Raw genomic sequence first — 22,528 nt, 5'->3', positions numbered from 1 at the left:
GCCTTATAGGCAGGTTCCATTTGGGACAAATTACCCCGATATGGTGGTAACAATCGGTCAACATCGTCTTTTTGTCCTGGGCAAAAAAAGACAAAAAAAAGTACTGTACAGTACTGTATATATAGTTGCCAAGACTTTGATTTCAGAACAGATACTGATGTCAAAATATTTAAATATTCTCTGGATTTAAAAGTGTGACAACTAGCCTCTGTCACCCTCACACACACACACCATTTTGAAGTGTGACATGTGTAGAATGATTTTAGGGACACAGCCAACTCCAACGCAATGTCTTTAAAAACAGTAAGGAAGTCAGTATGAACAGCTGTCAACAAATTCCTATTCACAGAGAAACCCTGGTAAGCCTAGATGAGGAATTTTAGAAATATATGTGGTGTATTTCAAAGGACATACTTTTCTTTTTTCAGATAAAACATTCATGGATATTACCTTTATTCATTGTTAGTATTTAGCATGTACTTGCAATCCCACAGTAAATGTGAGCGCTGTAAGTACTCTCCAGTAGCAAATACTGTAAGACAGATATGCATGTTCACTTGCGGCGTCCTGGGAAAGTCAGTTAATGCTTTGAAATTGAAACTTTGTATTAACAGCACAGAACCAGAAATGATCAAATAATCAGGTCAACCAAAAATGTAAACTTTGTTGTCCATCCATGTTCCTGTAGCTCAACTGGTAGAGCATGGCACTGACACACATTGATACAATGTATACTTAGATTGCACTAAGTCAATTTGGAAAAATGTCTGCCAAATGCATAAATACATTTTTTTGACAATCCAAATAAATCTACAGTGAAATGTGCACATAAAAAGGCTTAACAAGGCTGCCATTCAATATGTAAATTGTTTTAGTGTACAGTATACAGCTTGCCTCTTTGCTTACTAACACATATACTGTAGGTATGTAAATGTTTTAATTATCTCTTTAGTCGCAAAATTTTGTCCTTCAACCGTTGCATTTATTTTGGTAGCTTATATTTAGCTCAAAGCACATGCTGTAAATGTATCCCATTTACTTACTTTTTAGCACAACAAACTCCAAATCTGAAATTAATTCTTTAGTATTTAACTGGAATAAAAATTATTGTTCCAGTTAAATACTATTTTAAATATGGTGACTGACATTATTATATTACCAAGAATAAAGACTGTTTAAAAAAAACAAACAAACACAATATAAAACAAAATGTCTCTTTAATTTGTAAGTGTCAACAGCAGTACAAAAGATTGAATGATGGTGAGACGATTTTGTCATACGTGTGTGTAGTCTATCCTATATGGAAAAAGAGGAACTCTTGAGGTAAATAAGCAAACAGGCAGGAACACCCTCATCTGCCGTTGTACATCAGTGAATTGAGAATATACTGTAGAAATGTGTTACATTACAATATGCCAAATGCTGCTTGTGGGGAGACAACCTAGATATTTGTACAATCCACAAAGGTGTCTAAATACACCAAAATGTGTCATTCATCTGGTATTTTTTATTTGATATAATAATACTACCATTACAGAGACGAATAGTCTCTGGACATACAACTGTAGCATTAATTAATTTACCTCACGTCAATACTGCACATGGAAACCAATGGCTTGCTGGTTTACATACTAAAGCCAAGCAAAAATATTTTTAGTACGTTTTTTTTTTTATTTTTTTTTAAACAATAATATCCTTAGCAAATAGCTGTCTTTTGTACTGTATAAAGAAGAATGTGAACACAAATGTGATGGAAAACTTTTTTAAGATCAATTAAAAACTTTACACTGGACTGTACAAGATATTATGATAAACTATTTACACTTTCAGGATTAAAACTTTTTTTTTCTTTCAAAAGCAGCAACAAATACTATACTATCTTTAATGCCTGAAAATTAATACCTGCCATGGATGTATGTACCTGCTGAGAAACCGGTATCTATACACACGCGTGTGCACGCACAAGCACACAAAGACAAAATGAAAGAAAAAAGTGTTATCAGGCTGCTAGCAGAAGTCAAAATAAGAGTGTCCCTAGCGAAAGAGGAGCTACACAAAATGTTTCTTGAAAGACAACAGAAATCTAAAAGCAAAGTACCAATGACAACAGCAAGTGTTGCCTCTGACAGCAAAATTGTATTCTTCTGAACTGCAGCTAGCATGTCAGTCCAGCATGTCAGTGAAATGTGCTGATTAAATTAACAAAAACTATCCCACAATATACATCACAAAAGACCATACCAAAACAAAAAAAAAGCATTACAGTAAGATAAGTAGAAACACCCACACTTTGTCCTCAGTTATTGTACCTACTTTGCATTTATATGGCAGTGAAAGTTATGTATTATAGTCTTAGTTGCTGTTGGCTGGATGGGAAAAGTTCTATTAAACACTATGAAACAACACAGAGAATAATACTGTATGAGAACCTCAAATGCACAGAGTGGGTCTGCATTGTGCAGCATAAAAAACAAATAATTATTTGCACATCCCCAATGAAAAGTATGCTCAGGTGTGTTTTCAAATGATGCTGTATGATATGGCACAACTGATGCCCTGCAATTATATATTCTCTCATCCAAATTTGGCACATAACCAATTATAAAAATTTCAGCAAGTACCTCTGCATTTAGAAAAAAAAAAAAAAAAGACAAATTATTACATGCACTGATTTTAAGATTTGTCCTTTGTTAAAGAATGCACTTACAACATAGAAGGAAGCCAGAATGTAATAGGAAATGGCTGGTTAACTCAGCATGGAGTGCGAAATTCATCACTGAAACACACGAAAGTGAGATGCCCGGGTGTCTCAGGTGTCTGACCAGTACTACTCAATCAACAGGGGTGCGCATTCAGCAACTACATGAGGTACAGTGAATTGTCAGTTTGTGATTTCTTTTTTTCTCTTTTTTTTTTTTAACAATGACCAACAACATACACAAAAAATGAAAAAGTAAAATACATAATTTATACTTCAGTACAAGTATCCATGAACAAAAATAGAATTCTATTTTCCTATTTTATATTTACAATGCAAAGAGAAAAAAAAAATGATGAGATGGCAAAAAAAAAATTTGTTTTAAAGAAAAAGAAACTGTTTTGAGCTCCAATTCGGTTTAAAATTTTACTTTTTTTATTCTTGTTCTCTGATTGTCCTTTAATTATGTTCTACTGACACTTTTAGAGCCAACAATGGCTAATAAATACAATAAATGTCTATATGCACTAGAGAGCTTCAAATACAATATACAACACAAACATAGATGACCATTAAAATGTGCTACTGAAGTCCGGTGCGTCTCAGTTGGCCAGTCACTACATGAGCCTCTCCGTCGAGTATACTGCTCTTTCTCCCCTAGGCAGCACTGGAGCTTAAACAAAGTGTTCATTCATCATGTGTCTTTGCATAAATAAACAAAAAATGTTGAAAGAAAAATTACTAAAATCTGGCAACTGTGAGGCGTGCTCACATGAGTCCAAACAGGTGACTAGTTCATGTAGATTGTTTTTCTTTCTTTTTTTCTCGCACAACAGCTTCACATTAGTCAGAATTGATAAAAATACCATTTATATCCAGTGCTTGTAACACTTATGAATCATTGTCTCTGTGTAAGATTGACATTTTTTTTTTAGACTTATACAAGCGCAATCAAGTTTCAGTCCCAAACACAGTCCTTTTGTCTACTACCAGCCTACAGAACTGGCTTATCAAGGAAATATGTACAAATCATGTACAAATCAACCAATCCACCAGCAAACAGATATAACAGCTTTAAACAGTAAACATTGGCTTATAAGCAGTGAAAAAACAAAACAGAATGAATGTGAATGTGGATGTCAAGGGACACCCAGCCAAGTACTGTCCCTTATGTAAAAATTACAACAAACTAAAACAAAACAAACAAAATAAAGGTACGAATACAAGCTTCTAGATTACTGCTCAAAACTTCTATGAATTAAGTAAATGCTTTTCAAAGAGGGGGGCTAAGTATAAGAGTTAATGCTTTAACTGCTGGAGAAATAAGCGCTTAATACCCATTGGTACCATTTAGACCTTTGGGGGTAATACAGTGACCAGCAGCCTCACTATGACATTTACTGTCTATTCTAATCACTAGGTTACTGATGAAACAGGCAGGTTCAAGGGCAAAGGGAAAATAGTGGGACTCATGCATTAATAATGCTGTATTTCAGATGATAGCGACTCGTCAGTCATTTTAATAATCCCCCACAGCTTGATCTACTTGTTCCATCTGCTCGCTAGCACCTCATGGGCATCTTCTGGCCGCGGCCTTTCACGTAAACTTTGATGAAGAGACACCATATAAAATAAACCACACGGGCCTCGTCTCCATTGTTTGGTACCTTCTCTTGGGCATGGGCCGGTGCTGGGAGCCAGATGGCAGCCCCTTGAGGCAGGGTGTACGCTGGGCAGAGGTCAGGTAAATAGAGGTGAATGGCATTCATGCCCTGCTGGAGCTTTCATTAGGGCCAAAATCTAAAACAAGAGGCCCTGACCGCTAGCTGCTTCTTGGCTGTCCTTCCACATGGAAACAACCTGAGATCTGTTCTACCGCATGATTTAGTTGAGCTGCAGGACTGCCTATTTGAATACAAAGGACACATTAGCAGCATGAGTGTAAATGTATTGACTTGATTGTTTTTTTCTTTTTCAAGTGCTCAAAACAGATCCAATCCAAGCAAAATGATTGAAATTGCCACATTCGGCAGATTTGTCTTTTCTACATTTTCAGATCAACTAGTTGAAGCATATATTTAAATATTGTAAAAATAATATGGTTTAAATGCAAAATTCTCCAAGCGCATAGGCAGTATATATCCACAATTTTTTTGAAAGGAAGATTTATCAAATAAATGCCATATTTTGTTATTTACTCCCCCAACACTTTGCATAACTGGCCAAAAACATCCAGGTAAACTGGGTGTTCTCTTAAGACTTAATGATGAACACACTGCAGAAACCCAAAGGGTGTGCTCTGCTTTAAGACTATCTTCTGTCAGTTAAGATTTACAATGTCCAAAAGACTTAAGCGTAAATAATAGACTTTAAACGTTCTGCCCTGGAAAACGGGGCTAAAGAGTTTAGCAGAATGTGCATGTACATATTGCACAACAGCAATTTGTGATTGTAATACACCAAAGCTGCCTTTCACTGCCAATTCTGCAGATTGGATGCCATTTGGCCCCTTGGCATTCTGGCCTGATTACAATCAGTGTGATTAAGAACTGAGCGGGTAAGACTGAACTAGAGGGCTGAGAGAGGGTGCTGTTTGGGCAATCACTGCATTCAACCTCCCAGAGAACTATGACACTCTTAGTTCCTGAGCAATTTAACATGGTATTCAATGGAGAGGTGAAAAGCGTGGGCTTTTTAAGTTCTGTGATATTGTAAGGATTGTCTGAGACTCGTGCGGTGTCTCCCTTAAGACTTTACATTTTAAGATTTAAGAGCAGGAAGCTTATGATATGTTTGGCACATCTGGACATTTTAAAACAACAACATAAATCAAAATAATAATACTAATATTAATGGGGAGTTTTAGAATTTCCCTCTATGGTTCAGAAGGACTTGTAAATGTTTTCGCTTTATGAAATCTCAAATTAAGTTTTGTTTTCAGTTTTTTCAGTTTAAATAGTTCTGATTAAAAACATTCACAAGCTGTTGGCTGGTACAGCATACCTGAGTGAGATATAGAACCCCATCAAAAACAGTAATGTACGCTTAAAAAAAAAGTACATGTACTGTGCATGTGTACATTTATATGAAATGAAGTAAGACTGAGTTATGCATTCATATGAAATGTCCTACTATCCAAAATATTGTAGGAAATACCCTAAATTGTTCATGATCAAAACACAAGGAAATAAATCAATACAATAAAACTCCCAAAATAAAACACAATAGCTGTTAAATCTGCAGGAGCCACATCTGCATGCTGGCTCCCAAAAGGTATATCATCAGAAACAAGTTTTTCTATTTTGGATTTACTTATTTTTTCTCTTCCATCTTCTTCAGTATTCCCTCTAATAAAAGGATATTCTTCGCTGTCTCAGTTGGCACTGACATGCTCGTGTGTGTCATTCTCACTGCTGTAGTCCGATTTGGGCTCATCCTCAAAGTCCTCGTACATGTCCATCTCATCCTCTCCATTCACTGGGTTGTTGGGTACCAGGCTGCCGGACTCCATCTTAATGTTGAAGGTGCTCTGAATGATGGGGATGGTAGGCTCAGGGCTGGCTGATGCACTGGAGCAGTCTGATGTCATGTGAGGGGAGGGCGTGGTGGTCGCCATGGTTATGGCACCAGGGTAGACGACACCTGCGCTGGTGGTGATGGGAATCTGTGTCTGTGGCTGCTGCCTGAGACAAAGGTGGAGAACGAAAGACAGATTTATGCATATGAAGTGCCAGTGGACTCTCTTTTTACTTCTTGCAAAGCTCAGAGAAGCTTAGGAGCTTTTGAGAGACAGATGACAAGTTTAATGTTTCCGAAGGAAAACAATTACAGTCTTAGGGAATAAGAGAATTGAAAGAATGTACAGAAGTGCACACAACACTGGTCGAAAATTTTAAGCTCTTGAATTTTAACACTTAGACTTAAAACCCTGGCTCTTATGCTCTTAACAGGGGAACCAGCCAGTAGCCCTGTAAAAATGCTTTCCAATCAGTGACAACGATTTGGGCATGATTGTGAAAATGACACTCATTTCTTTCAGGGCAACAAAGCCAATTGGTTGGTCGATGCACGGTCTCCTGATCTTTAACAGGCTGATTGATACTCCAGCACTCGTATTTCTTGCTGTTGAAGTGGAAACACCTGGAGCAGGCATTTTCTTCACTCACCACACGCAGTAAATTATAGAGTTGAGCTCCAAACATCTGCCCCGCAGCCCTCTCTACATTCATACTCAACCCTAATATCCTAAAATAATGGCCACATGAGTCCCACTGCCCTCTGTAACAGTCTAAATTTGATAAACCACTACTTTTAAGCAGCTGAAAGAAAATACTGTTTTGTCAATGGGATTCGACCCAAGCTCAAATCCTGCAGCTATATATTTCCCTCCTCTGAGAAAAAATATATATCAGTGTCACCACTGCATATAATCACAAAGGGACCAAGTATATGACAAAAGACACCTCTTTCTTTCTCGGAAACTTTTTAGATCAAACTGAAGTGCAAGGGCCATATACACTCTTGAGAACTTTATTAGGAACACTATGGTCCTAATAAAGTTCCTGACGTGGTCTTCTGCTGTTGTAGCCCATCCGCCTCAAAGTTCGATGTGTTGTACATGCTATTCTGCTCACACAATTGTACAAAGTAGTTATCTGAGTTTACCATAGCCTTTCTGTCAGCTCAAACCAATTTGCCTATTCCCTGTTGACCTCTCTCATAAACAAGGCGTTTCTGTCTGCGGAACAACCGATCTCTGGATGTTTTTTTGTTTTTTTTGGCACCATTCTGAGTAATCTCTAGAGACTGTTGTACGTGAAAATCCCAGGAGATCAGTTGTTAGCCCGTCTGGCACCAACAATCATGCTACGGTCAAAATCATTGAAAAGATAAAAAATGTTCTCCATTCTGATGGTTGATGTTAACATTAACTGAAGCTCTTGACCTGTATCCAGTGCTGGGTGATAACGGATTACATGTATTATGGATTATGTAATAGAATAAAAAATAAGTACTCTGAATAAATTACATATTAAAATACTTGTACTAAGACTACAGTTACTTTTTTATAGATTACATGATTACGTATTAACAAGGCAACGGCCGTTTAATTGATTTTATTGATAATTTTTATAACAATATCATCATATTCTTAACCCAAAGAGCAATAGTCTCACAGATGAACATTTTGAGCATGTGCTTCTTTTACATTAAAACAGTAAGATATGCAACTCGGATAAGAAATAAGTGATGGATTTCATGTTAATTTCTGTTTGTTTTATGTAATGTTTTTATTGTTTTATGCACTTAAAATAAACTAGATTTCTTTAAAAATTATTTCTTACTCACACATTAAACTTAATTGCTTCGATGCCATCTATAAGGGTCCTGCCCACATTGGCCTAGGCAGCGTATTTGCTGTTGATTTCATGGTCATTCATTTTCATTCATTTTATGATTGTTTTATATTGATTTTATGGTCATTAATGTTCGTAATGTTGCTATTGTTTTATGCACTTAAAATTAACTTGATCTTAGTGTTTTGAATAATAAACTTTGGCCATGCACTGTCATTGCTGTTAGATTTAATGTTGATTTAATTAATGTACGTAATATAATGTAAATAATATAAGGAGCTCATTTCATGAGGCTATTTTCATTAGTAATAAAAATGGAATACATTTTTGTCCTCTTTTTACTTTTATGTTAAAATGATTAATCAGGTTTAAAGTAACCCAAAGGTAATCCAAAATAATCAGATTAGATTAACCCAAAATGTAATCTATGATATTCCATTACTGATTGCATATATTGTCATGTAATTTGTAATCAGTACCTGATTACAATTCACAAATAATCCATTCAGCACTGCCCGTATCTGTATGATTTTTTGCATTGCACTGCTGCCATATGATTGGCTGATTAGATAATCACATGAATAAGTAGGTGAACAGGTGTTCCTAATAAAGTGCTCAGTGAGTGTAAAATGACAGGCACTGTTAAACTAGCTAAATGGCTGAATTACTCCAATCAAGCCAATTAGAGGGTCACTGGCAGGTCATTACCTGTCTATTGTGTGAGCTCTAAGCAGGCTTCATTAAGAGTACACAGGGTTTAAGCAGAGGCCAATGCATGGCGAACCTACCCTACAGTGAAGAACTGCCTCATCTCCTGCCTCCTCGACCTCATCATCTGCTTGTACTCGCCGATTCGCAGCTTCTTGCCATCAATGATGCAGGTGCGCTTAGGCCGAGGTTTGTACTTGTAGTTGGGGTATTTCTCCAGGTGGATTTTGCTGAGCCGTGCCTGCTCCTCATAATACGGCTGTTTCTCCTGATTTGTCATGGACTTCCAGCGAGATCCTGATGTCCACAGGAGGTGATAAGTTAGGATATGTTTTGTAAAGACAATCACAAAAAACAATTAGAGATAGTTCACACAAAAATGTAAATTAAACTATAATTTTATAATGAATAATTTCTATTTAATTTCTACGGTTTCTAATGAATAATATTTAAGCGTCCAATGTTATTTAAGTACAATTTTGCTTGTTTACATATCATGTTAAAATTAACTTAACACAATGTACTACAATTCAGCTGAATTTTTATGTAAAAAGCACCGCTGCTCTGAATAGAGGGTAACTGCATGACCATTACCATTTCTGCATTAGTAGAAACAACAGGCCAGTAAATATCTCCAGCTTTCAGAATGTCCAAGCTGACGGGACTTTTAGTTGCTTTGATCTATTGACTCTCTGTACTGTGGAACAAGCCCCATTTAGCCCTGTCATTTCTCATGACAAACACTGCCCACATGACAGCCACTAAATCCATCTAATTGAGCTGCTTCTATGGGCAACAAGTCATCAAGTTAAACTGTGCTAGTTGGTTTCAGCCACACTGAATTGTGCAGAATTATTCGTTTAAGAATTTTAGGCAGGTGTGGCAATAGCTTGAACATAATTTTCAACAAAAACATATTGAATAATAGCAGTGTAATGTTAAGGTACGTGTCTATTGATTGCTTTGAAAGAAAAACTGGCTTTGAAAGTATTATCTTTGTTTTGTTCTTTTCTTTCATGAAATTTGAGGTCCAGTATCTTCCAAATTGTACTCCATTAACATAAAACACCCTCTCTGTTGATGGTGCAAATATATTTTAGTCTTTGATCCAAAACATTGGGCTGTTTCAGTTTGGTCAAAACAGTCCCTCCCTTCACCTCAAAAGAGGATAAGTGTTTCTAAATGCTGTTCTAAGTTATGCTGTCACTAACAGAGTGTCTTTATAACAATAGTGTTCTGAATTTTATTTTATATATGGTAGAAAATAATACATACAAATTCCAAGCCTACAATAAAAATATTCCTTGAGCTGTTACATTAAACATATTACAAACAAAGTCATTCCAATAAGTAGAATTACTCTTTAAATAACTGTGTTACCATGACCATTGAGCTAGAGTGCTCCAAAATAAGCAAAGCCATTTTTCGGCAGTGACTGACTGAACCACTTTACAAAAGTTCCCTGGACAACACTGCAGAGACACTGGGCAGAGGTTCAGTTTATTCTTACGGCGCATGGAGTCATACCAAATGAAAAAGGAAAGGCCAATGTAGACGGCAATGACTGCTGGTAGTGATTGATTTGGGGGCTTAGACTTACCCAAGATTTTGCTGATGTTGGAGTTGTGCATGTCTGGGAAGGCCTGGAGGATTTTGCGGCGCTCATCTTTGGCCCAGACCATGAAGGCGTTCATGGGCCGTTTAATGTGAGGTTCATTGCTGTTCCTTCCCCGAGGTTCCCTGTAGACCCGTGCTTCAGTATTGCTGGCGCCTCCTGTTGGCCAACAATAATAATGACATTGTTTATCTGCAGAGCCATTCAGTTCCTTACTCGTTAGGAACACACGAGCAAGAAGGAGAGAGTTGGTGCAAACCATTATTCAACTTAGTAGTGCAGGGCATCCATCAGCACATCAGTGTGACAGGAGCTGAACCAGAGCACTGGGCTTGGGGATCCTGAGAGGCATACCTCATACTCCAGGCTGCCCATCCCAAAGCTGAACTGGACAAGCCCATGCTTTGGAACATAGAACAAAACACCATTGATGATAGAGCAACTCTTGAAGAGTGGAAACTAACTCAAACCAGATAAAGAGGAGCTTGACTATAATGCCTTTTAAATATTTTGTCTGGGTCTCAACATTCATTGCTGCGTTTGAACCGCTGTATATTTCTGGATGGCTGTCGTAATGTTTTAATGGTAATGTGCTGAATACCAAATGTGGCATGAGGGTGTTTGCGTAAGTGAGGTAAAATGAAGGGAGCGTGCTAGTCCTGACAAAATATATTTCATTATGTGATGGGGGTGTGATAGCCTGGTTAAACTGGGGCTGGTAACAGAAAGCTTGTAGGGTCAAACCCTGCATGAGATAAACTCAGAGGCATTTTGCACTTGAGAAACCCCAGGATGCACCAGCGGGATTGTTTCTGTAATAATTGTACTATAAGTTGCTTTGGATAAAATCTCTTCTAACTTTACACACTATCACAGCAAAAGTGTGATAAAGGGCAAACAGACGGTGCTCAAGAGTGTAACAACTCTTCAATCAGGCCATTCACAATCAGCAAGTGTGTCCCCCTGTTTTTGTATTTAACTTTACAGCAGAGTGAAAATGATTCTGTTTGCATGCACATTTGCTTCCTTTTATATTTAAGATGTGAAAGAATTAAATAAAAGCTGTATGAATATTTCAACAAACAAAAACATGTTGATAACCCCCCCCACACACACACACAAATAAAGCCTTTCCATATGCTACGATACATCTTTAATGATCCAAAAACTGGATAAGAAGGCTTGGAATCAGCCATGAATATTTCATCATCCACATGTGATGTGTATTCATTAGAACCCTGAAACTTTCAAGTCTTGGCACACAGTACCTGCTTTTGATTTCTATTATCACTGGTGTTGATAAACAGAATAAAAACTCTGGCTAAGTAATGGATCTTGGCACTGTACAGCTATTAATGTGTGACACACCGATTATTCCGAGGGCAGTGCACTGCTGCTCAGAGAGGGAGGAGCGCGAAAAGAGGCCACAGTGGAATCTTCTCGCAAGATTAACCTTCACTGTTCTCAAACACACACGCACACATGACATAGGGGTCCTGCCGGATATCAGGTCTAAGTTTCAGGGAGCCAGCAGGAGGCTTTTTTACCCCAGCCCTGCTCGGCAGAATGGCTTTGCTCAGGGCCCCAAATATCCATTTACACATGTCATGTTTAACAATCATACCAGCACATTCCTAATCCAGAAAGGGTTGCCCTTTATCTGGCTGGCCAGCACAGTTTAGAGCTCCACACAGTCATGGTGCATCAGTCAGCATCTGCCATCACTGCTGCAGGTCCATTGGCATCTGACTCTTTCTCTTTCTCTCTCTCTCTCTCTCTCTCTCTCTCTCTCTCTCTCTCTCTCTCTCTCTCACACACACAATCTCTCGCTGACACTCTATGATCTTGCCTCTCTATGATCTTCCTTCATTATTCAGGCAAAGGCAGCACCACCACAGCCCTTCAAATACCACACAAATACGCAATAACTTTGTACAACCAAACACACTACATACGTCTGCCTAGTTCCACCCCTCTCCATATGGAACGACACAGCCCTTCTGTCGGCGAAGCCCGTGAGCAAGCCAGCCAGGGGTGCAGGGATTATACAGCAGCACCCTTCCCCGCACAGTACATTAATTTCATTTAGCACGCGCTCAGCGTGCAGGATAAATTGATTTCACTTTGTTTGGTTTTGACAGCCATGTTTATTGTGCAATGAAATGTAGTGTGGCGTAGGGCTGACAGTATCCATCAACGCTGGGCAATCTGCTGACTGCCAGGGCCAGATGAAGGCATTCATTACCTTGCCAGCACAGTGTTCGCTCGCTCGCTCGCTCACTTGCTCACTCACTCAGCTACCTCACCCAGACATGACAGCCACTGTCTGCTTAGGGTGTAGAGATGGCCGGCTCTAATTTACGATTCACCCCCATGCCATTACTTTACCACTGACACTGATTCAGCAATTTATATACTGGCATGCATGCAGATATAGGCAGAGGTGAACAGCTTATGAGGAAAAGTGATACAACATGCTGGAGTGGCAAGATAGAAAAACAGCAGCTGGATTTCAAACGCATTTTTGCATCCGCCTGTGCTTTTTTCAGACTGTATTTCTATGTAACCATAGTTACAGTTTTTCTGCTGAAGTGGCACATTTTTTAGACACTGTGTCTAAGTTAAAAATATCATAATCTTTTAAAAGAAAAAGTCTCAGGACACCTGCATTCAGTTCTATTCATTGTACTGCATACAACTTTTAGCACAAGAACTCATTCAATCTGAACAACTCCTTATGCTGCTTTTAAATTCAGATCAGCTCTATTTTTCTGTTTCTCCACTGACAGGGGCTGATAGAGAAAGTGAGTGAGGGGGACCAGGGCTGGTTGTAATAATCATCTCATGCCCTGTTGTTGCTGTAGTGTGTCGGCAGGCTGCAGGGCGGCTAAGCAGATGCAGCGCTTTCAGTCATCTGAGCGGACCACAGGAATGAGAGCCAACTTAGACATCGTATGAGACTGTATCTGGGTAAGGGGTGTCGCACGTCTGCCTCTGCTAGCTGGTGCTCTAAGAGGACGAGCGAGTGCCGGCCCCTGGCAAGGAGCCCCGCTTGCAGACACGGGTGGTCCCTACCCCCCTACCCTGCTGCAATCATGATGTGCCTTAATCAAAAGCAGCCAAAGATTGGCAGCAAGGTTGCCTTGCGCGACATCACCCCGCATCACAACATGCAATTTACAACCCTCTGCTTTTTTCCGGTTGTTGTTGTTTAATATAAGACAGCTTACATGCCTATGACATTTACAAATTAACATTAATTGACATTTCTTTTTCCCGTGCAACTCTTTTAGGAAGCACCTAGTTAGGTGCGTTATTGTGTAAATAAATGCAGATGTTTTGGGATGCCACGGGAGACCCCCTGAGGTATGTAGAGCAAGGTGGGGGTCGGGGATGGCAGGAGGCTTCTAATCGACTTAATAGTGATTTATGAGACCCGGTGCCCAACATGAAAGAGCAATACAAGAATCTCAATTTAATTTGTCTCTCCTAGTGAACAGGAGGGAGAGCAGAGGGGAACTGTATGAATTACAGAGATCGAGAGAGAGTGAGCGAAATGGGCCCTGTGGCCCAGCACACCTGTCTGCAGCAGGCCCAGACTCGATGGTACGTGAAACTGAGCCAAAAGGCTGAGCCTCTCAGGCTCTCGCTGCAGTTAGCACTTTGTTCTGAGGGCACACAAGAATTCGCTCCCATCGCTCTGCTCTGCGAAACAAGCAACAATCACGCAAAGTTGCCAGGCCTTTTGCCCATGATTAAATAAAGAAAGAGATGCCTTTCCATTAAGGTATTCAATGCTGCTAATGGGAGTCTCTCCAGCGCAAGGGAGGATCAGTGCGGATTAATGCGCACAGACAGATACAACATAATGCTCGGCTCTCCAATTCATGTCAGCACTCATATTCTGCTAATTAAACCATTGTGACTTGCATGTGATATAAGCCCACTGCTTTAACATGCCAATTGTTGGTTTCCACCCAGCTGTGTATTTGGAATTCTGCTAGATATGTCTGTTTGGTGTGAGTATATAGGGACAAAAGCACATCATGTTACCACATGTTTCTTAAAGCTATTATTTCTCATGCATCTCACCCTGGATGTTGTAAGATTTTTAGAGGGGCAAGCTAAATTCCTTTGTGAACCATTTCAGAAGTGGTAGGTTAAAGGAGACCCAGACTGACACGCAGACTACAGCAACATTGGGAATGGAAATGTTATTGTCTTTCTCTTGTCTCTTTATTTTATACACAGATGCACACAAAAACACACTGTGCAATGTATTTTGTCTTTTGTCTGAGGTTAGGTACAGTAAGTATAATAAATTATACGGTAAACTATGTGTTATTGATTGTTGTTTCTCACAGATCCCTAAAGATCTTTGTTTTTATTACTGTATAATAATATCTAGTTTATCAAACTAGTTCATAAAGCGACTTTTAGATTTTTTTCTTTGACAACAGGGAATTTTAGATTATTTCCATTTAATAACCTTGCAGCAATTTAACCAAACAAATACATAAATAAAACAGTAATAACATAATCAGATTACAAAGTCATTTGTCCATTCCTAGTTAATCAGCCCTGGCCAATGTTCATTTTGGCTGGTATTGTCAGAAAAGTGTGCTTATATTACCTCGACTTCCTGCCCTCTGAAATCTTTCAACACACCCTTTGTTCTGCTTAGACCCCTCTCTGACAGAGACAGTTTAAACACGCACGACCCGACCCATCAGGCAAACAAAACGTATATGCTGCCATATGTGAATGAACAAAGGGGCCATACTAAAGCCTTTTGTGGTATTAGTTAATGTTTTTCATCTGAGCTTAAAAAGACCTAATGACTTTGTGGTGAGCTGATGCATGTGGCTCGTGGCTTTTTGCGAAATGAAGGAAATTCTATCTATTTCCATACCCCGCCGTTATTTCCCAACGGCCCCTCTCTCTCGTTAGAACTTTGGCAGCTGTTAATTTGGTTGCTGCATGCTTCCTAAATATTAGTTCAAGCAACCTAAAGCTTTCTGCGAGTTACAGCAATGACAGAGAGCTGTTTTACACCCCGAGCCGTTTTCAATATAATGCTTCTTTCAGCGGGCAGGACCTCCACACAGAGAAGCACGCCGTTGTTACGAGGGCAGTAACATCCACTCAGTAATTTTCCTTTGCTCCCAATGGCAGTTACTGTATGAGTCTGTTTGCTCTGTTAAAGTGTCAAGAAATGTAATTCTCAAATGGTATTTTCCTAGTCAGTTGATAAATAATTAAGGGCATAGAAAGTGTAGATATCTTTATTGACGAAGCTTCTGCATAGTACAGTGTTATAAAACAGAGACTAGTGGCAAATAAGCAGAATAAATGGGAGGCAGTACTGCTTTTTGTATCGTCGGTATCACATCCACGGTGCTTACATTCCTAAAATGTTACAGGGAGAGGAATGGAATTTCTTTGACTTGGTCCATCAAAAAAAAAAAAAAGGTTCTAAACACAAAACACCAAAGTAAAAAGACACTGTGTTTCCCAACGGATAAACACTCTGGTTGTAAAAGAGTCTATTTAATGTGGGGTGCATCATCATAAAAATGCAGTTCACATCTTTCATCTCGATTTGTTTGTGGGAAGATGGAGATGGGGCGGCTCGTACTGGCGCCTTGTCCACTGCTTCCCCCTGGGATGAGAAACCTCTGAGGCCTTTGCCTTCTTCTAATCCAGTCTCTGCTGGGAGTTTACTTCACAGAACATTCTCTGTTCCTTCACCTCCACATGGAACTCTAAAGGAACACCCCATCACTCAGGCTGCTGGGTGCCCTCAAACCTTCCCCTGACTGCACTGGAGCCCACAAGAGACAAGGTTCCCACCATGTGGAGGACCTGAGAACCCAACTTTCTCACTGATCAGAGAGGGGTAGGACAGACTCCTCAGCAGGAATCTGCTCTGGTCTGGTCAGAGAAGATCCTGCCAGACCAGAAATACTGCATCTCGAAACCTCTATTTACAGAGGAGATTTCTTCCAAGCCAAAATAAATAAATTTTGTTTTTGAAAGCTCATAAACCAACCGAGTTATGTGTTCAATTGTGTTTGTATCTTCAACTAAATGTTTCAAGGCTTGCTGTTAATTTTATAAATTTGATAATATCCATCATTACATATTAAGGATCTTCAGTTAAAAATATTTTTTTTCTCTTTGTGTCTTGGCTCTGGATTTCCACTGGAACTATTACAAAGATTTACATGGGAAAAACAGAGAGTGTTTTGAGTGTTCCTCACTACTGTTTACGAACAGGGCCACAAAAGGTGCAATCTGAAGTTAGACCTCCATGTACAGCACATCAAACACAAGCTGTGGCACTGGAGCCCGAGTCTAAAGGACAATAACTAGCTTGTCATCAACTAGAAAGTCAGAACTAGCTGTAAAAAAAAAAAAAACTTTAAATACCGCTGTGTAGTGCTCCCCCAGAATACACAAACTGCATTAGTGCATTAACTCACATTAACTCACATTAACTCACATTAACCAAGCGCCTATGGAATCCAGTCAATCTGACCATGTGACAATACTGTATATGAACTTATTCCTCACTTTAGTCATGTAGCAAGTAGCGTCAGCTATATCCCATGTGCTTTGCAAGGGTACAAAGTGCAGCTAACAGAATTTAGAAGCTGTCGCGTTATGATTTGACACAATGTGCCACTACAGGCAAAAAAACACTTACCCTCAAAATCCTCTGGCCTGGTGAGGTCGATGACTCTGTGACCGATCTTTCCATCCTCACCTAGTTTACCTAGGTGATGGCTCAGGTTGTCATAATGAGACCTTTCCTGTGAAACATGAAACAAACTTCTGTTCAGTTCTAGTTGAGATAAATGCAGTTACATGTCTACAGATGTCTATTATTATCTATAGATACTGTATCGTACCATTCAAAGACAGATACAAAGACAGAATAATGTTTAATAAAGCAAATTGTGTTAATTCAGATAAATTACTTGAAAATTGTAGATATTGTACACAACCATGTCTCTTAGACTATAATGTGGCATGTAACAAACAGATTTGGATTAACAATGATTCAGAGAAAATTGAACAGAAAAAATTGCAGTAATGTCAAAAAAGCAACTTTTAAGTTTTAGTGTTTGGATAGTTTGCAATAGGATGTGTTTGCCTTTTTAGACCAGTATAGCATGAGTATTAAATTCTGTCATCACTTGTAATGAATTCTCATCCTCTTTCCAAACTCATTATGACATTCTTCCTTGGAACACAAGGTAGAATGTTATGAACATGGACAAAACTAAAGTCAAATTCAGATTTGGAACAACCTGGGGTGGGTAAACGATGACCAAATTAAAATGTTTTGGTGTATTATTCCTTTAACATAGGACACACAAACTTATTGTGTGCATTTTCTACATGCCCATGTCAAGCCATGTTTCTCATGGCTCTAGTCTTTTACTGTCTTCATCTGTAGGGACTTGTACCGATAAGAGTGTGGAACACTCTTATAAAAAGGATTTCAAAACAACACACTGAAAGATCCTGTGCACACAATGTAGCTTGGGACCTCCAATGAATTTTTTTTTTCCTTTCCCTTCTTCTAATCTTTGCAGCACATACCCTTGTCTCTGCTGCCTTGAGCTCCCTGTCTATCATTTATTCAAGGCTCATGCTCGGGGGAAGTGCCGTGTTTTCCCTTTTGTCGTGTTGCTTTCTGTTCAGATTAAACTCGGCATCATGTCACACTTGATGCACAATAAACCCCTGTCATTCCTCACCCGGGCGACAATATTAAATGACATGTCCGTGTGCATTTACAGAATAAAATAACAGCTTTTTGGGGGCCCTCCTTAATGGTTGCAGCACGTTACACTTAATGTATTATGCAGAGGAAGAGGGGCTGACCACTGCTCGGGCCCATTGTTGAATGAACTAGTTCTGCTGTGAGTGCGGCAAGGCATTAGCAGAGCCCTTTCTTGATCTCTCTGAAGACTCAAGGAGGAGATGGACACTTTGACTCGGCAAGATACAAGTAATCTCTCCCCCTCCGATCAGGCCTGGAAGATGCTAAAAGCCAGGCATGCTATGATGAGTCAGCCCCAGAGTGTTAGTTCTTTTCCCAGGGTGTTCATACAATCTCAGGCAAAAGGTGTGCTTGAATTGTCTTTCTCTTTTCTTTAGAGAATGCCTATCACACACAGTTTGAACAGATACTCAGGCATGCTCGCAAAACAATGCTAAAAGCTCCCCTGCCACACGCAGACACAGATACCAACGTACACATTAATCTTTCAGCCGCGCTGCTTTGGCCATTTTGCTCGTTTGTTTGTTTGCTACTCTTTTTGCCACTAGGGAGCTTGTGGAGCATAGAAGCTCTTCACACAGCAATAGATTATCACTCTGGCTCAAATTGTCAATAGCCCATGACAATAGTGGGTTATTTGAGATGATTCTGTGCTCATTGTACCTGGTATCAATTTAAATTGACTTTATTCACTGTCACTGACTGTTTAATTTTTTTTTGTCTGCAAATGATGCATGATAACACATATTTACCAAATAAATAAATACCTGTATAGAAGAAAAAAAATTTTTTTTATAAAAAATGTACTCAAGACTCTTCAGTGAACTCTAAGTGCCTACTACTTTTTTTTTCTTCAGACAACTATTACTATTACTCAAAAAACATGACTCAAGCATCTGAGAGACAGAGAGAGGAGTGGTAGAGACAGAGAGAGGAGTGGTTGAGAGAGAGAGAGAGAGAGAGAGAGAGAGAGAGAGAGAGAGAGAGAGAGAGAGAGAGTGAGAGAGTGCTGCAATTTCTCACCATGCTTGATGGAACAATCATTATTTATGGCTATCTGAGTGATTCTGATATACAATTAACCACTACCTGCTTATGGCCTGTCATTAAGAGCTGCCTGTCTTGACTCTGCCTTGCTTATTTAAGTGTTTTCTAATTATGACATATGTAGCGATACCCGCTGTGCCCGGGTGGCTTTGTAAAGATAAGTTGGAGCACTAGCTCGGCATGCCACGCTCAGTGTGAATTCTCCTATGCTGCTGTATTCATCACCAGGCCGTATTATTGCACTTAATGAAAGAGGCGTGCAATCCCCGATGACAAATTGACTGATGTGCGATTAGTCGCATGAGCAATGGGCAATGTGCTGTGGACAGTCCACTGGAGAAGGGCTCAACAACTGTGTATGTATGTGTTGGGGGGGGGGGTATCAATTAACCCCTTTTTTAAAGTCATGATCATTAAACATAAGTTTGATGAACAAGAAGCATCCATCATTGAGTTTCATAAAGTACAGTTTGGACACTAAACATTCTCCTTTTCCTCTTTAAGACAGAAATGTAATAAAGAAATTAGTCGACAGAGAGCTATTGTGCATGGAAATGGGATTTGACACCTCAATGTCTGAGGTCTAACTTAATGGACTGAGGGAGAGTTCATTCATGGCTGATAACCATAGAAGATAATAACACTCTGTTTACAGTGCACCTTAACAGTCTGTAATTGAGAAAGTGAATATGAACATAAAACTAAATGTGTATGTCTTCAAACATTGCACAATGAATTTCCATTAAATTTAATATACTATGTTTTATATACTTGTTGGTTGTAACTTATGTAATTTATATCGTAGCATTAGTATTGTGGTAAAAAAAAAAAAAATCATTGGGAAAATTTATATGCATAACATCAGGCTTTTTGTTTGAAGACTTGAAAAAGAAAAAGGTCTAAAGCAGCTTTACTACTGTCCGCATCAAGTGCTAAGATAAATCAATGGCATTTTTATTACTTTATGGTGTCATTAAATTTTTACTGATCACTTTGCAACAGAAGAGCAGTAAAGGGTGTGTACCATCCTGAGAGAGGCCTGGCAGATCCTAATGGGCAGATCTCTCTTACCATTGTGCTATAAAGGATATTTATAATGTGCATTACACCAGCAAGATGGCAGAAGCCCCAACTATCCGCAAGTACAAAAAAGACTGAGGCGAAGGAGAAATGAAGAGGGCATTGAGGGAATCAGAAAAAAGAAACAATGCAAAATAGAAAAGATGCATTGTACACGTTGTGCCCCTCCCATGCTAACCGCGACCTCTCTGGCGCACGGCAGGCCCTTCCCTCAAATGAGTTCAGCATGCAGCCCTTCATTCCCACATCTAAAATTATAACCGCACAGTCCTATGCTGAAATGGAAAAAGACACCCACAATAATCTCCCCTCCTCTATGGTTTTTTTTTCCCCCTCCATCCTCAAATTTGGTTACAGAATGCATTTTGTTTCGATGGAGGACAATTGCACAGTGAAGTAATAACAAAGAAGAAGAGATGGCAAGGCTGGTGGAACTTCTGAACATCTGGAACGAAGCCAGAGCGAGGAGCCCATGTCAGCGCAGCGGCAAGGGCTTTAATCAGGCCGGCCACAGAACATGTGCCTGAGGACTGCAGTGCTGCCCGCAGATGCATCAGCAGCGGCGTGTATTTCGGGCAGAAGAGTATTGTGCTGGTGTCTACCCTGTACTTACACATCACACTGCCTTAGAGTGACGCTTTTCCTCCAGTATAAATAGCTCAGCTTCAGCCATATGGCCTTGGATTGTTCCAGCCGGGTCCAGATAATGGCAATTGTGAGACAATTTTGTGCCTCATGCTGCTTAGCTTAGACATCCACATCCAGATGTTTTAAAAGGGAGCAAGAGAAGCATAGGCCTCTGCTGCTTGTTGATGAAGAAGGAAATAGAAAGATACTAGCATGTTGAACAGAACAAATGACTGACCTTGGCAGGTGCAAACAATTCGATTTAGTAATATGACCAGATTACTGTACTGCTGCCCAGGTGCACAAGGTTAATATCATAATCTGATTAAAAAAAATAATAATAATTTAAATTGCTAAAACACAACGGTCCAGCGAATAAGTGTTTGTGCCGTGTACTTGCCTTGGCTCTGAAAGTGGAGAATACAGCATGTTCTCTCAGTTCCACACCTGGCTGAGAGATCCAAGTGATAGAAAAATAAAGGGAGCCTTTAAAATCCTATTACAGTGAGTGCCAACTGTGTATATGAAATATAGCTTCATTGTGATTGCGAGCTTCAGCCGATTTAAAATCTTTGGCTGTATTGAGATTGAGACTCAATACAACTCACTGCATCTAGTTTGCCCCTCATCTGCTTTCAATTCCTGCTGTAACCTATCACAATGTTATTTATAATGGTGCAGCTTTCCAGTAGTTAGTAGTTTTGAAGCATTTAGTCTAAAGCACATGTAGTTGTGCGGCGAGCCCAGAGTTCCTTTCATGCGGTTGCTCAGTTTTTATTCCTGAGCAGTGCTCTGCGCTCACAGGCTCCCAGACCTAAAAAGCAAGTACTGGCAGAACATGGATAGGGCTGCAACCTCCCTCCACTGGTGGGCAACTGATCATAAAGCTTCTTTACCTTCCAGAAGCACATCAACTGAAGACAATGTGACATCTAGTCTTAGTCAGGCAGCCCTAATAGTTGCATGTTCTTAGCCTAATGCTCTCCTTTTATTGTAATAATTTTTAGAATGTGCTATTCAGTGGCGAATTATAGCATAACTGTATGTAAATCTGACAATGTGTGCTCTTTTATAAAAAACAGGAAATTTACCCACAACATCTAAACTTTCAATGTCACTAGGGAAATTAACCATGTTATATGTGTGCAAGTCTCTAGCTCTGTTTTTTTTCTTTCTTGTTGTATTTTTTTATATATGTTTTCAGCATTAAATGACCTGAACTGTACACATAGTCCTTAAGGATCTGTTAAGAGGGACCTTGCTTTCTCTGCTCTACCAATGCAATCTATTTACAATAATGGACACTCTTAATCACATGATCTGGGAGACATAGGCTTCTTTATGTGCATGTTCGGAGGGGTTCTATTCCAATATGGTGCCATATAAATGAATAATTGTAGCCTATTCTTTACACCAGATTTGTTGTGGGATATCTAGCATAAGCAGAGCTGTGCAGGTCGGCAGTATAGAGGCTTTTTTCATTTTTGAAAGAGTGTCCTGTTTTGGCCATTTGTGATTTTATACAGCCACAGTGTAAAATCAGGGCAATTGATACAGAGCTGAGCTCTGGTCATGTCTTACTAAGGGAGAAGTAATAGGAC

General features: G+C 39.4%; 1 protein-coding gene across 10 annotated transcripts in view; it reads right to left on the bottom strand.

The window, feature by feature from the left end:
• Positions 1–1,216: 1,216 nt before the first annotated feature.
• The window catches only part of LOC127655298 (transcription factor SOX-6-like), a 184,305-nt gene continuing 162,993 nt past the window's right edge, over positions 1,217–22,528 (bottom strand). For all 10 annotated transcript variants that reach the window (XM_052143064.1, XM_052143083.1, XM_052143091.1 and 7 more), the window contains 4 exons: positions 17,088–17,193; positions 10,364–10,537; positions 8,844–9,060; positions 1,217–6,381 (listed from right to left, as the gene is read on the bottom strand). In XM_052143064.1, coding sequence (XP_051999024.1) covers positions 6,072–6,381; positions 8,844–9,060; positions 10,364–10,537; positions 17,088–17,193 — 807 coding nt within the window. In that variant the 3' untranslated portion in view covers positions 1,217–6,071. The remainder of the gene's footprint in view (positions 6,382–8,843; positions 9,061–10,363; positions 10,538–17,087; positions 17,194–22,528) is intronic.

Source organism: Xyrauchen texanus, chromosome 2 (genome assembly GCF_025860055.1).
Source record: "Xyrauchen texanus isolate HMW12.3.18 chromosome 2, RBS_HiC_50CHRs, whole genome shotgun sequence".
NCBI lineage: Eukaryota > Metazoa > Chordata > Actinopteri > Cypriniformes > Catostomidae > Xyrauchen > Xyrauchen texanus.
This window is presented reverse-complemented; position numbering and strand designations above follow the sequence as displayed.